At 31.2% G+C, this 17,179-nt stretch overlaps 2 protein-coding genes and 1 long non-coding RNA gene across 5 annotated transcripts in view; 2 read left to right on the forward strand and 1 right to left on the reverse strand.

The window, feature by feature from the left end:
* Ggamma30A (guanine nucleotide-binding protein subunit gamma-e) overlaps positions 1 to 12,725 on the forward strand; it is a 46,133-nt gene extending 33,408 nt beyond the window's left edge. For both annotated transcript variants that reach the window (XM_012282148.2, XM_003701905.3), the window contains one exon: positions 8,962 to 12,725. In XM_012282148.2, the coding sequence (XP_012137538.1) occupies positions 8,962 to 9,067 (106 nt within the window). In that variant the 3' untranslated portion in view covers positions 9,068 to 12,725. The remainder of the gene's footprint in view (positions 1 to 8,961) is intronic.
* Positions 12,726 to 14,397: 1,672 nt separating this feature from the next.
* LOC143265016 (uncharacterized) lies at positions 14,398 to 15,917 on the reverse strand. 2 transcript variants are annotated; one of them, XR_013039057.1, is made up of 3 exons: positions 15,670 to 15,917; positions 15,316 to 15,560; positions 14,398 to 14,847 (listed from the first exon to the last, which is right to left on the reverse strand). It is a non-coding gene; the product is annotated as an uncharacterized LOC143265016 (long non-coding RNA). The 2 variants fall into 2 exon arrangements; XR_013039056.1 differs by having other exon boundaries at positions 15,665 to 15,917.
* A 560-nt stretch (positions 15,918 to 16,477) lies between these two features.
* The window catches only part of Cht7 (chitinase 7), a 43,155-nt gene continuing 42,453 nt past the window's right edge, over positions 16,478 to 17,179 (forward strand). The window contains exon 1 of the mRNA XM_012282144.2: positions 16,478 to 16,727. Within this exon, the coding sequence (XP_012137534.1) occupies positions 16,725 to 16,727 (3 nt within the window). The 5' untranslated portion in view covers positions 16,478 to 16,724. The remainder of the gene's footprint in view (positions 16,728 to 17,179) is intronic.

Below are 17,179 nucleotides of genomic sequence, written 5' to 3' on the forward strand. Positions count from 1 at the left end.
ACATCACGTCCGTCTAACGCGAACCCTTTCTCCCTCTATAACCCCTCACTGTTTCCCTTTACCGTCGGCGATATCGAGAAATGTTCGAGGAAACGAACTATTGTGTGTTTTACTGTGACAACGACACTTGAATAATCTTCTGAAATGACACTTTTTTACTTGTCGTAGAAACAGGTTCGTTTATGGAACGTTTTACTTCTTTTGGCGGATTTTCATTGGAAAATGATGGCTAGTTGTATAGGTTATGTATGGTCATTTTTGTCGTTATGTAACAGAGTGAGTGATAGATAATTGTAGATGTTTTGTGAGTACATAGATTATGATTAATTAGTGATAATTTACGGTGAGAAATAATAAATGTCACTGAATGATTAGTATTGATTATTAACCCTAATGATTGGTTAAATGTTTTGTGTTTACTGATTATTTTTGAAGATTGTGATTAATTAATAATAATTTACGGTGACAAATAATAAATGCCATTGAATATTAGTATTGATTGTTAGATTAGTATTGATTCCTGGAAATCGGTTAGGAATTTAACCTAACAACATTTGCTGATAGCAATATCGAGTACTGTTGAAGTTTATGATTAATATCTTGAACTGACTACATTCCAATAAACTTCTGAAATGTATGACACTTTATTTGCGGTAGAAACAGGTTCATTTATGGATCATTATACTCTTTTTGACAGATTTTCCTGGGAAAATGTTTAGTTATATAAAGTATATAATTATTTTTATGCTGTTATGCAATATAGTAATTGATAGTTAGGTAATTGTGGATGTTTTATGGGTTCATTGGATAATCACTATTTTTGAAAATTACTTTTGATTAAAATTATAATTTATAGTTATATCATTGACTAAAGATATTTTTAGTTATATTCAGTGATGAATAATAAATAATAATTAATAATAACTTAATTAATTAATAAAGTTAATTGAAGCTAAAAATTAATTTAATTAGTTAATAATCTAACCTAATGATAAATGATATTTTTGACAATACTTTTTGATAATAAATATGAAATATTACTGTTGGTTCTTGACCCTAATTGATTAGTAATCTAACCTAATCATAAATAGTTTTTTAATAGTACATATTGTTAGATATTTTTATTGATTATTAACCCTAATTGAATAGTAACCTAATTGTAAATATTTTTGATAATATTTTTTAATAATGTATATTATTGAATACATAATATCATCATTGAAGATTGTAATTAATATATTTTAGAATCCCAAATAAATTCTTTGACACTGTTCCTATATCTGTTATATTTTCAATACCTAATAAATTATAATTAAAAGATTAATTTACAAAATTAATTCTTAACAAATTAACACTTACATACTATTCAAAATACACATAATTTTATACAGTAAATTATAGTCAACTATTAATAACAAAAAAGTTATAACAATTGTAAATACAGAAAAAGAATTATAATTTTGTTAAAAAAAATAATGTTTGTGTATATTGTGTATCTGAATAGTGGCTATGTAAAGTGGAACCTAACAAATCGTATCAATGAAACAAAGCATTGAAATAAAATTACGATCAAAGTGTTCGTATTCGAACGTATAAAACGTTGATCGAAATTACGAGCGTCGAAAACCAATCTGTGCTGGTAGCAACAGGTCATTAACCCACATTCGTTTCTAATACAGAGTGATAAGTGAAAGCCTATAATTTTCTCGTATTTTCCGCTAAGCTCCATGCTGGTTAACGAGAACAGAAGATTCTTGTTATTATCATTGCTACCAGTATTCGTTAGCTACGATTCAGCTAATTCTTCAGCATCGTTGTCTCTTCAGCCATTCAGTTTTATTGCAACGCTTTTACCTACTTAGGGCTATTGTTATATCTTAGGTACTTAATTTTATTGCTACGTTTGCATTAAGTTAATTTATCGTATTGTTACTTACCAAATAATCGATTCTGGAATATGTGAAGTAGCACTTAATTTAATGGAATAAAAATAGCGCAAAATGGCACTGGCGCATCCATTTTAAGGTTAGATTTGATTTACGTATGTAAATAACAGTTTTATAGATATTTTGCATATGAAATGAATCTTCACGTAAAATGTAATACACTCTTTAAAGTTTCACTACAAAGTTTTACTACAATGGAATTTCACACCCAATAAACTCTTTCTTATGAAATTTTTTATGAGTTAAATAAGTCTTATGCGTGATGTGTTTCTGTGCGGTCCGCCATGTTGATCTAGAGCGGATGAAGACTCAAATGGCGGGAAGATTCAAATCTATTTATTTAAAAATGAATTTTTAAAATAAAATAACAAATCAAATACTCTTATTTGACACAGAGTAATAAAATTTATTTTATGCTAGCACAAATGCAGCATACCTGTAATACTTTGTTTAAAATGAACAAAAAATTAAATTAAAAATTGAGAACAAATGAAACTGCATAATATCACAGAGAAACTAAATCTGCATATTTTTAAGCACTTCATAACAATAAAAAATAAAACGTTATAAAAAGATTTGAATTTTCGCGCCACGCAAGGTGACACCCGATTTAAATCAATATGGCGGACATTTTCCTATCACTCCCTGACGATCATTAATTTTTATTATTTAATACATCCAATTTTTAAAAATCCATAACAGTTTCAATAAAAATGAAAAGGATTGAATATTTCACCTAAAATAATTGCAATTTGATGCAAAAATAAGTTCTGTACGTAAAAGTATACCTACTAAAATATACTTGCCTTGAAACCTGTCATTTTCGTGACAAGAATTCTTTATTCAACCTATGTAGAAATTATAATTGCATAATTCTGTTTAACCATCCCAAAGTAATATAGTTACACAACAATTTTCACCTCTTGTCCATTAACACAGAAAGGTCGATAGAATTGTAATTCTATCGGCATGTAAAATGACCCGTTTAACGGGCAACGTACTAAAGGAATTTCAATCCTTTCCAACTATTCTTTACGATCAGATGTAGACTTCAGATATAACATTGGATATCTCAAGATCGGCGAAAACTGCAGAATGTAGAAAGTCTTTCAAAATCCAGGTTTCTACTCGGGAAATCTAAAACTGTTGCACTACGTGGAATTGCAATAAAATGTGCACTGGAACTGTCTAACAATAAGTTGTTAATATTACGGTACGAGTGCCATAAAAGTCTTGCGTTCTCCTCGCGTTATATCGCATTTTTCTTTACTACAGAAATTAATGTACTCTTTTATGAAATCAAGTGGAAAGCTAATTATTATATAAGCAGATAATTGTAAAATAAAAAATACGTATAAAGGAGATTCAAATTTAAAATTAATATTAAATTATTTTGTTAATACATTTTTGTATATATTTTTAGTTATAGAATTAAATGTATTGTTGTTTAAATATGTGTAGCATTGTGAATGTATGGTTAGGTGAGTTGGCGCGCGAGTTAGTACCAGTTGCACGTGTTTTAGATGCCAACTTTCTGGACGTACACAGTACATATTTTTTTTTCAAGATTTTGTAATTATGAGATATGAAAGTGGGTGATATATTTTTGTATATATTTCTGTACATTCTATATTTATTTAGGTACATGGTCCATGTGTACTAACACATTCTATGTGTTATGTATTTATTATTTCTTTGCACATTGTACAATATGTATTGTTTATATTTTTATTCTTACATTATTTATATATTATAGATTATATTTTTATTATTACAATATATGTTTATTATTTATTATATATCTAGCTATATTCTATTTACATATGTTTACATATGTAGTATATTTTCATGCATTATATGTTTAGATATATATTATATATTTTATATATGATATGTTTAGGTATTTTCTCTATATATTGTATATTACATATGTAATATATTTTGATGCATTACACATGTGAATATAGATTGTATACTTTATATCTACATTATACATGTGAATACATGTTGTACACTTTATACATAACATATTAATTATATATTGTATATTTTATACATATATATATTCAAATATACATAATATGCTTACAATATTTTTAAACGTCATTTTAAACAAAACAAAATAAAGTATTAACATTAAAATAAATAACATTAGCAATAAAGTACTAACATTAAAATCCCATAAAATATAAAATACTAACAATAACATTTATAAACATATAAAATTCGTAAATATTAAATAAAATACTGCATATAAAAGTTTTATCAACAAAATTAGTTCAATACTAAATAAAAATGATACTGACGCAATTAAAATTGCGCTATTAACAATTTCACAGAAAGGTCAGTTTATGAATAAATTGAAGTTGGTGATTTTTAACGTAGCGGGTTTCGTTTTACACGATAAAAAAGTAAACTGGATCGACGTCACTGGAATTCGGAACCTGTTGATCGTGGCGCGAGACATTTAACGGCGAAATACGAAAAATCGGTTGATCGCGATCGAGCAGCCGCGTTCCTTCAGAATTCTCCTTGAACGCAAAATCGGCCATATTAACCGAGTTCCTTTCACCAAGCGTCGCGACGCAGCGAAACGACGAACTATCCGTTGCCCGGCGCACTTTTCTTTTGCATCGTTCAGAACCTTGTTACGTTTATGGCGATCATGTGTCCCCTTTTTTCCGACCGTTTATTCACTGACTAATTGCACAGATTTATTGCTGAATCCTGAACATGCGACGTCGCACGTTTTCACAAAACTTGGATCACTGATGAAATTTTGAGGTTAACCTTGCTTTCAAGTTTGATGTATAATTATTATTATATGTTGTTAAAATTATTATTATTTACTTGGAGAAATTGTAAATGAGTCTATTGTATAATATTTTGCTGGCAAAACTTAACATAACCTAACCTAAGCTTTATAATATGTTATTACTTATAGGTTATTAAATTTATTATTATTTGCTTGGAGGAATTGTAAATGAGTCTATTGTATAATATTTTGCTGGCAAAACCTAACCTTACCTAACCATTATTATATGTTATTAAATTTATTATTATTTACTTGGAGAAATTGTAAATGAGTCTATTATATAATATTTTGCTGGCAAAACCTAACCTAACCTAACCTAACCTAAGCATTATAATATGTTATTACTTATAGGTTATTAAATTTATTATTATTTGCTTGGAGGAATTGTAAATGAGTCTATTGTATAATATTTTGCTGGCAAAACCTAACCTAACCTAACCATTATTATTTATAGGTTATTAAAATTATTGTTTACTTTAAAAAACTATAAATGAGTGTATTATACAATATAGTGTTATTAATATATGATTAATTGATTAAATTGATTTTGAATTATTTAATTGTTCATATTAAATTGACATTATTTAAAATATTTAGGCATTAAGTTTACTGCGTGGATATTAATTAATTGTTCGATTATAGCGACGTTATTAGAATTATTTCATTATTATGTAATCGATATCGTCTGAATAATTTAATCATATAATTATTTGGCTGAGGTTAATTATTAATATATTAATTATAAATTGATACTGATCAGAATATTTAATCATTTAATTGTTGATACACGTCGATACTATTCTAACAATTTAATTTTTTAATTACATTGATATTATTAAATTGTTAAATTTTTAAATTACTAAATTATTAAATTAAATTAATATTGATTGAATAATTAAACACTTAAGAATTAGTCGAAAAATTTCCCTATTATATTTTTCCATATATTTGAAAATACTGAAACATACTTATGTTAATTAATAATTTTACATAAGTAACTGTTGATCCTTCAGGATTAAATATTGCAATGCTCGGATATATTACATAAAGTACACCACGGTGGTGTTACATAACGAGTATAATGAGTAGAACGTTCAGTAATACCAGGGGATATGTGGAGTAGAATTCCATTTGAATATTGACTGCAATCATTTTATAACCTCTTAGTGCTGAAGGTATACTATGATCTATAAAATATTAGTCATTCACTTCTTATGACATTCTACACTATAATAACGTAAATTATTTCTTTGTCAATTATGTTATATTATTACTGTGTTATTAGTATATTATTATATGTTGTTACCATACTTATTACTATAAATGTTATTACTATACTCATTACCAGAAATGCTATACTAATACTATAATTTTATTATATTTTTACTATATTATTGTTATGTTATTTCTAAATTATTACACATAGACTATTACTATACTTGTTAGTACAAATACTATACTAGTACTATAATTTTATTATATTTTTGTTACATTATTACTATATCTTTACTTTATTATATTTTTATTATATTATTACTATATTTTTACTATATTATTGTTATGTTATTTCTAAATTATTATACATATACTATTACTATACTTACTAATACAAATACTATACTAGTACTATAATTTTATTATGTTTTTATTATGTTCTTACTATATTTATATTATGTTATTTCTGAATTATTATACATATACTATTACTATATTTACTAATACAAATACTATACTAGTACTATAATCTTATTATGTTTTTATTATGTTATTACTATATGTTTACTACATTCTTATTATGTTATTTCTATATTATTATTCATATACTATTACTATACTTACTAATACAAATACTATACTAGTACTACTATACTAGTAATTTTATTATATGTATTTTTTTTATGTTATTACTATATTCTTATTGCTACCATTACTATGTTACTTCTATATTATTATGTATTATCACTATACTTATACTACTCTTACAATATTACTATACTTACTTCTAATGATGATATATTATTAAAATATCATCACTGCGTTATTTATATATTATTATAAACTACTACTATACTAATTGCTACTAATGTAACATTATCATTATATTATTACCACATGATTACTATCACTATGTTATTACCATATGTATTACTATATACTGTTACTATACTTATTACTACTAATTTTATTTTTACTACTTTCAACCCCACTATTATATTACACTACTATTCTACCTCATGTGTATACTATTCGCTTATGTCACTATACTATCCCACAACTATACTACTACTATACTATATTTCTTTACTACAATGCTTTTATTTCACTGTTCCACAATTCTACTATTTTACTATTCTGTTTAAATAGACAAATTCCTTATTACAATACTACTATAGTATGCTACTCTGCTACTATACTATTGTACTACTACCTCCGTTAATCATCTAATTCTATAATACCGTTCTAAACTTCCACTACACCATTATGACAATATCATAACAATACTATAATCATTATAATATTATTTTGTTCTATTACTATACTACTATTGTCTTATTCCAATGTTTCATTGCATTACTATATTGTTACATGACTGCTGTACTGTTTTCTTTAAGCGCAAATGCTTATGCATCGGGTTCTAGTGTGGTCACAGTATGACTCAGACTCGACTTTATGAGAGGGAAGGTCTGACTAAACGTTTCATCATACTTTGAGATTTGTTACTATAACCAACGAGATGAGTGCAGCAGTAGTATAGTAATATAGTGAAATATCAGCGTTGCTCTATAATATAATACAATCATTAGTGTAGTTAAATAGTAGAGTAACAAAATAATGGAATAATGTGGCGTTAAAATAGTGAAATAGTGAATAGGGAAATAGTGGAATAGTGGAAGGATGGAATAGTAAAATTATAGATTGGAAGAATAGTAGAATAGTTAAATACTAGAATGGTGAAATAGTAGAATAGTGGAATGCCAGAATAGTAATATTGGACAATAGTGAAATAGTAAAACAGTACAAAAGTGGAATAGTAAAATTGTAGAATGGTAGAATAGTAGAATTCTAAAGTAGTGGAAGAGTAGAATAGTAAAATGATGGAATAGTTAATGTTGGTATAGTAAAATTGTGGAATAGTATTACTGAAGAATAGTGAATAGTGGAACAGTACAAAAGCGAAATAGTAAAATTGTAGAATGGTAGAATAGTGAAATACTGCAATGATGGGATAGTAAAATAGTAGAATAGTAAAATGTTGGAATAGTAGAACAGTGAATAGTAGAATAGTGAATAGTAGAATAGTGAATAGTAGAATAGTGAATAGTAGAATAGTGAATAGTAGAATAGTGAATAGTAGAATAGTGAATAGTAGAATAGTGAATAGTAGAATAGTGAATAGTAGAATAGTGAATAGCAGAATAGTGAATAGCAGAATAGTGAATAGCAGAATAGTGAATAGCAGAATAGTGAATAATAGAATAGTGAATAGTGAATAGTAGAATAGTGAATAGTAGAATAGTGAATAGTAGAATAGTGAATAGTAGAATAGTGAATAGTAGAATAGTGAATAGTAGAATAGTGAATAGTAGAATAGTGAATAGTAGAATAGTGAATAGTAGAATAGTGAATAGTAGAATAGTGAATAGTAGAATAGTGAATAGTAGAATAGTGAATAGTGAATAGTAGAATAGTAGAATAATAAAATAGTGAAATAGTGGAACAGCGGAAAGAAGAATAATGAAATATTAGACTAGTAGATTTAACAAAATATAAAAATAGTAAAATAGCGAAACAGTAAAATGATAAAATAACAGAATACTGAAACATTGTAATAACGCAGTAGAAAAATAGTAGAATACCAAAATAATAAAACAAGAATCTGAAACAATAATAAAAGAGTAAACTGATACCAACAAAACTTCTTCAGGTTAAGTTAGGTTACATCACAACTTTCTTATATATAACCTAACCAATTTCATTACTATTCTTTCATCCCACCATGAACCTTCTTCCAATAAAAAAAGTATGCTACAGATGAATTCAATCAGTTCTCCGAAAATGCCAGACAAGAATTCATTAATCCAATTATCACAAATTCCTTAAAAAACAGTAGACTCTTAGCTTGTATACCCATCATATTTCCCTAACACCTGTGCCACATAATCAAATTATGACCTAACCGATACCATTTCCTGTTTGCAGAATGAGGGAGTACGTCGAAGAGAACGAGAAGACTGACCCGCTGATACACGCGCCCGACAAGAAGAACAATCCCTGGGCCGAGAAAGGCAAATGCATAATCATGTAATCAGGACGTAGAACCGCAACCGGGTAGGGGAGGAGGCGAAGAGCATCAGAAGGCACCATCGGCAGAGACAAAAAAAAGAAGGAGAAGAGGTCGGATCGTTTAGCGGCGGTCGAAGAAAAACCGAGAGAAACTATAAAACCAAACCAAAAAAACAAAAGACGTATAACAAAAAGGATAGAACAATGAGGAGGAAGAAGAAGAAGAGAAATCGCGAGATGGCTGCGACGGAGTTGTGCAATGCTCGACCGAACGGTTGGATCAGGAAGGAGCCAAGTGTCGTTCGCGAACACCAAAAACGAATAAGGAGGAGCGAGGCTGACGCGGAGGAGAACCAAAGTAGCTGGAGCAAATTATTCAACAATCTAATTCTTCGTGGTTACCTGTTCGTAGTAACTTTCCCGTTTGGCATGCAAAGTAACGAGCGGCTGGATTGAACGGGTCGTTTTCTTCGTCTTTCTAATCTCAGGTTGAATCTCGCGTCTCGAGCAACGCCAGAAGTATACTGTGCGCAGTGGCGTAACTAGGTGGGGGGCTGAAATGGGGCTACGAGCTAATGTGGAAATATGTCACCTGATTAGGTAACGTGGCTATATAACGCGTGGCGATATATCGCAAGGATATTCAACAAATGTTACGCAATGTTTTATAACGAATATATATTGCGTGGGTATACTGTGCACGATGTTACTTGAGACCATATAACGCACGGCGATATATCGCGAGGATAGATGTTATGCAAGGTTTTATAACGAATGACGATATATTACGTTGGTATTGTGCACGAAAATGTTACGGGAGACCATATAACGCGTGGCGATATATCGCGAGGATATGCAACAGATGTTACGCAAGGTTTTATAATGAATGACGATATATTGTGTTGGTATTGTGTACGACAATGTTACGGGAGACCATATAACGCGTGGCGATATATCGCGAGGATATGCAAGTGGTAATGTTACGCGGGGCTATGTAACGGATGATGATATATTGCGTGGGTATACTGCGCGTGGTAATATAACGTGAGACCATATTGCGTGGCGATATATACCGCGGAAATATAACAAGTCATAATGCTACGCGGGGTCATATAACGGATGATGATATATTGCGTCGATATACTACGCGTTATAATGTAATATGTGTACGTATAACAAGTGGCGATATATCGCGTGGCCATATATTGCGCGGATACAAGAGGAACTGTCACGCAGGGCTATACAATAGATGGTAATATGCAGATATACTACGCGTAATAATGTAGCGTGTGACCATATAACAAATGGCCATATATCGCGAGAAGGATGCAAGTCTTAACGTCACGCGGGGTTATATAAGGGATGGCGATATATTGCGGAGATATACGCGTGATAATGTAACGTGTGATCGTATAACACGTGGCCATATACTGCGTGGCTATATACGGCGATATTTCGCGTGGATGTACAACTGGTAATGTAACGCGGGGATTTGTGACGCGTGATGATATATTGCATTGGTGAACTACGCGTGATAGAGTGGTCATATAACGAGAGGTCATATATTGCGAGGATGTACCCCTAATGTGTTGAGTGGCCATATAACGGAAGACGGAGCTTTACAATACGTGATAATGCCATACGATGAATGACCATATGTGTAGGTGTACAACGCGTGGTAATGTAACGTAAAACGATATGTTGCCTGACGTGGTATGTGACGATATAACAAGGTGTACGACGCCTGTAAGGAGTAGCTATCTAGCGTGTAACGATATATGCGTAGCTATACAACGCATGACCATATAACGTGTAACGATATATTGCATGAGTATACATATTGAGATCTAACATATACAATGAATGGCGATAAAACGCGTGTCGATCTAATGGGTGGTGATCTTACCATTCTGACATATGAAGAACTGAAGCGTTTACAAGTGGTTACCTAACGCACGACTGTACAATATGTGAAGATGTAACGCGTGTCTATATATACACGTGACGATATATAACGTGTGGCGGTTCAACGGATGGTGATATAACGCGAGATAAGACAACACGTAGTGATCTAATGCGTTGTGATACAACGCGTGGTGATCTAACGCGTTGTGATGTAATGCGTTGCGGTACAACGCGTGGTATACTAACACATAACTATACAATATGTCGAGATCTAACGCGTTGCAATATAACGAGAGGCGATCTAATGTGTGGCTGTATAATATGTGGAGATTATACAGCTGGTAATAGAACGCAAGACGATGCACTGCGTGAATATATAAAATTTGCAACAATCTACCACACTGCGATTTAACGCGTGGCGATATAACACGTGGTAATCTAACGCGTAGTTACACACTATGTAAAGATTCAACGTATTGCAATTCAACGAGTGGCTATGTAACGTGTGGCTGTACAATGCGTGATGATCTGACGGATGGCTATATAACGCATATGCAATCTAATGCGAGGAAAATTAACGCGTGGCTATTCAATGGATTTGCGTAATTATTTAATGGGTGGCGATATAACGCTCGGTAATTTACCGCAGGGCCACATAACACACGGCGATATAACGCGTGGCCATATATCGCGTAACAACATAACGCACGGTCGTACAACTTGTAGTCGTTTGACACACGGCGATATAACGCCTGGTAATGTAATGGACGGCGATATAACGCGTGGCTATATAACGTACGGCGATATAACGCGTGGCCATATATCTCCTAAAAATATAACGCACGGTTGTACAACCTGTAATCGTTTGACACACGGCGATATAACGCCTGGTAATGTAATGGACGGCGATATAACGCGTGGCTATATAACGTACGGCGATATAACGCGTGGCCTTATATCGCGTAACAATATAACAAACGGACGTACAACCTGTAATTTGACACACGGCGATATAACGCGTGCTTATATAATGTACGGCGATATAACGCGTGGCTATATAACGTACAGCGATATAACACATAATGATTGAACGTACGGCGATATTACGCGCGGTGATCAACTCGTAGCTCTAAAACCAACTGTAACCAAATTCGCCACAGTTTTACGCGTGGCGATATAACGCGAGTCGGCTCGAAAACGGCTCCCTAAAGATCCTAGTTACGCCAATGATTGCGCATCGATATTAATTGGTTTGACTTTCACATCGTTGCGTCCGTCTCTCTTCCTCGCTTTTTTTTTTACCTTTTAAGTTTCTCTTTGTATATTGCATGACAGCGAGTAAATACATTTCTTAAGCGAAGATTACGTGAATGTATTCTCGAATGACAACAAAAGGGCGACCATTTCGAAGCAACAGTAAGGATGAAAATTGAATGGAAGGAAAATAAACGAAGACCAAACGGAAAGTATGCAGACAGGAACAAGATCGGCCTCGGCTCCGTATACCACTTCCGCCTCGTCGTTGTTCCGAATCGATTTATAAAACGATCGATAACGCGTTATGCGTCATATACACCGTGTGCAATTTCGAATCTAGTACCATGAAAACTCTTTTGAACCGTTCATTATATCGTAAGGATTATTTATTCTTAAGTACACAGTGTAATCTAACGTCATTCTATGTACACACGTTATACCATATGTCGTACGATTAATATGCTATGCATATTTCTGCGAATTTCTTACGGAAAATATAATATATTCACATCGTTTAATGCTTTCTTCTATTTCGCGTACAATACCCCCTTTTTTATCATCATCGCTTCATAATTCAAAATTTTTATATTCGGTGTTTATTTTTAACATTTTGAAATTCACTAAACTGATAATCGAACACTGTTTCGTAAGATGCTCTGAATCGCCAGACTCTATAAAACAGATGTTATAAATACAGTAAACAGGTTCTGCTAAAATTAAGCAATTCACAGAAACTGGAGTCGTAATTTAATTCAATTATGAAACGATTTCTGGCTAGTTTCAAAACGACCCATAAAAATCTTTATAATTCTTAGTAATAATAGTTTGGAGCTTTTATTTGTTGAGGGAAGAAAAATTATGCTTTGAAATGTAAACTCGTATGGAAGTACCGGAGGAATTTATCGATACAACATCAATGATCGATACTGTTTCCCCCGTTATTTTGTAACGCATGTGAGAACATTTTCATGGCAAGCAACTGTTAAGCATAAACGCAGTAGACTTTCTATATTTTTTCACGGTACGACATTGCGATGTAAATACGCTAACGATTATTATGAAAGACTTAAAAGCTTTCTTATTCTGCGAACGGGCTCAAATATTTCTAATGCCTGGAGAACGTTCCATTCATGGAAACGTGAAATGCTAAATTTTCTTATCATTTTTATGTAACGTTATCTATAGTGTTACATGCTTGCATTTTTGTTGAGTGACGTTATCTATCAGATTACATGGTTGCATTTTTGGTATGTGACGTTATGTATAATATTACGTAATTGTATTTTTGTTTTATGACGTTGTCTGTTGTATTCCATAACTGTAGTTTTATTTTTGACAGGCTGTGTTTAACTTTTATTGGTGTACTATGTTTCATGTTTTTAAGTTTTTTGGATTGCTATTTTTCTGAATATTAGAATTGTCAAATTTATATATTGCCAAATTTCTAAATTTTTGAATAGTTACTTTAGGAATTTTTCAAATTTTCAGATTTGTACATTTCAAAATTCTCAAATTTTCAAATTTCTACATTTAAAAATTCTCAAAATTTCAAATTTTATAATAAAAAATGTCCATGTTCCTAAGTTCCCAAATTCCCAAATTCCTAAATTTACAAATTTTCAAATCCTAAATTTACATTTCTAAATTTCTAAGTTATTACTATTTATCAGTTATTATGCATATTTATTATTATTTACTACATGTTACATTATTATTATTTATTTGTATTAAAATTTTATTACCATTTATTATTTGTTATACTTTTATTGTTATATGTTGCTTACATATTTGTAATAATTTATTACTTATTATATATTTATTAATATTTATCAATTATTAAGTATTCATTATTTTTGATTACCTGTTAAATTTGTATTACTATACATAACTTGTTATATTTTTATTATTATCTATTATAGAACTAACTTTAAATAAAGTACGCTTATGTATAATTTTATTATATGTATAAATTTCATATTCGTTAAATATTTTAAAGTATAATCATTTTTCAATATTTATATTAGTTACAATATTATTATTCTAATTATCCTGTTAGTTACAATGTCAGTTAAAATGTTATAATTCAAAGAATAATTAAAACAATTATTTATTATTTCTACTATTTCTTACCTATATATATTTAGTATTATTTATTATTTACTAAATTTTTATCATTGTTAATTACTTGTTATATTTTTATTTATTATAAAATAAACTTCAAGTAAAAACATGTTTACTTATCATTTTTCTATAAATATAACTTTGTTATATACATGAATAAATAAATACAAGAATAGAGATATTTGGACAGTTTCCTAAACGTTACTAGCATCCTACAAAGTTCAAAGTTGCACATTCGTGTTGCTTTGCCGTTGAAGAAACCGGTTCGCAAATCCTGCGGTCCACTTCTTACCAGACGCATTTGAATTTAATTTGCAACTGGTCATATAATAAATCAATCGGGATACGAATGGATATTCCGACTTTTCCAAGTTTCTGACTTTTAAACGGATGTATTAAGACTGGTAAAACATGTGATATATCCCACGCAACTGGACTAAGGTATTAATACAAAATGGCGGAGAATGGAGGAAAAATTCATTCGCTCTTTTGTCATATGTTCATTCCTTTCAAGAGAGTCTGTTGGAAAGAATATTATCATCATTTTTATTATTGTTATTATAGTAGAATGTCGGTAAGATTGCAATTAAAACAATTTCGAGTTAGTCACCAATATGATTTTGAAAAATGGCGGGAAACTATTTCCGAATACTTTTTAACTACCATTATAATTTATCAAACATTATTCATTGTAATTTAAAAAACTAGAGTACTGATCACGTTAGAATATTTCCAATGCTTCCTAAACAATTTAGTAATCAGAAATAGAAATATTATTTATTTCTTTCTTCATTATACTAGAATCAGGAGTTTCCAATATTTTTTCTCGTCACTATATGTTTCTCTAGCGTCTTATATGGTATTCACCTTCAATTTAATCTCATTTAAAGTTTGACGCGATAATACACTGGTTCACACATAAAACACATTATGCTTCAATATTAATTATCCACACGAATTCGAACGAGTAAAATTTCGAGAACCTACCATAAACATATAGGTAGAACAAAAACGGAATGCAGAAATGTTAAAGTCGTTCCAATCGATTAAACGTGTCTGAAACTATCGAAAACGATACCAAACACGATTATTCTTCATTTCATCACGACCGACGTCAACGACCACCAAGTATCGTCGCCACTAATAAGCTACAGAGCTTTTAACGCGCTTCCAGTTAATTCTACTTGTAAAAAATTATCGAAAACGATAATTTAGTGCGTCACAAGTCTATCCTAAAAATTTCAAGTGAAAAAACTCAGAATTGCAACCTGTAGCATACAAAAGAACGAATAAATGCAAATCGAATCGTAACAGAAACTAAATACGTCAAAATTACCGTACTTCCAGATATCGTTACCTAACCCCCTCACTCGCATAGTATTAAACGCAACGTTCCTCTTAGCTGTTCACATACTTGTTCAATCAAAATCACCAACAGTATTCCAAACATGCTTCACTTCCTTCACCGATTCAACGCCGGTCTATCACCCGTCTATTCCCAACGGAACGCTCATGCGTGTACATAATCGCGTACACCGCTCTAACTGTACACAAAATGAAAGGTGCGTTTAATTGTTTCCAGGCGGACAATGTTGACACCATGGTTTTGCTGCACTATTTCCTCCCATAACGAATTTTACTAATATAGAACTGTACGTCGACTTTGAGCGCCTCATGGCGGCGAAATACGAACTATGGTGGTCCTCGTCTCTCTTACGTCACTCCATGGCGGAGAGACAAGGACAGCGGCAATTTCAAGAATATACGAGGTAGCAAAATTTTCTTACTTAAAATTTTTTTCCATAAATGATATATTTTTCCATAAAGATTTTTTATCAAATTTTTGTTTAAAGACGAGAATGATTTATATGTATGAACTTTATCAGTTTGAAATTTCCATAACGTTAGCAGAATTTTGAATCTGGAGATTTTGAGAATACTCGAGAAAACGTGTCTTAAGATTGCTGTCCCTCGCAGCTGATGTTCGTAATTTGGACACCGAAAGAAAGCAGGAAAATGGATAGAAACGAGGCTACAGAAAGGAGCTGCTGGAAGAAGGGAGTTGAAACATTCGTACTAGCTATATAGCAGAGAAACCAAAGTGTTTGTGCGTGAAAGAGAGGGGGAGAATGACAGGGGGCTCTGGTTCACTACGGTCAGTGCTTTCTGAACTGTTGTCAGTGACAGTTCTGCCATCATGTGGCGGTGGATCCTCGATCATTGATTCGTATCGATCACGCTTCTTCGTTTTTTCCACTTCGGTTCCACTTTGGACACTTGTTTTTGCCGCATTCGATCGCTAGTTTCCCGCTCGAGCGCGGTCCGACGCGTTTTTTCGTCCACGATCTTGGTGCTACTCTGGGAACGTTACGCTTGCACGAAAAACTAGACGGATCATGGTGAGTGCGATCTTGAAATATGCGCTATTTTCTTTGCGAAACTGTCGTATCGTGGAAAACGAACGGGAAGAAACGAGAAAAACTTTGGAGACTCGCGATTTACTCCTCGAGTTTTCTCAAACGGTTGGGGTGTTTTTAATGATGGAAGTTTATTTTACGGTTAATATTCATTTTATACGCACAAGAATTTGTGTTAAATTTATGGATTTAGGACACATTTTTAAATTTATAGAGGATTTATGTATGAATATATTTTTAAGTGAAATTATAATCTGTATGGAAATATAGTAAATTTTAGAAGTTCATGTATAAATATAAAATTGGAAATTCAAATTATAAGTGATAATGATTTATGATTTATATATGATTTATATACAAATATAGAATGTTTTAGAAATCTATAAATGATTTATACAAAACTAAAAAATATTTAATTAAATTTATAAATGATT

The sequence above is a fragment of the Megachile rotundata genome, chromosome 8 (genome assembly GCF_050947335.1).
Source record: "Megachile rotundata isolate GNS110a chromosome 8, iyMegRotu1, whole genome shotgun sequence".
NCBI classification, from domain to species: Eukaryota; Metazoa; Arthropoda; class Insecta; order Hymenoptera; family Megachilidae; genus Megachile; species Megachile rotundata.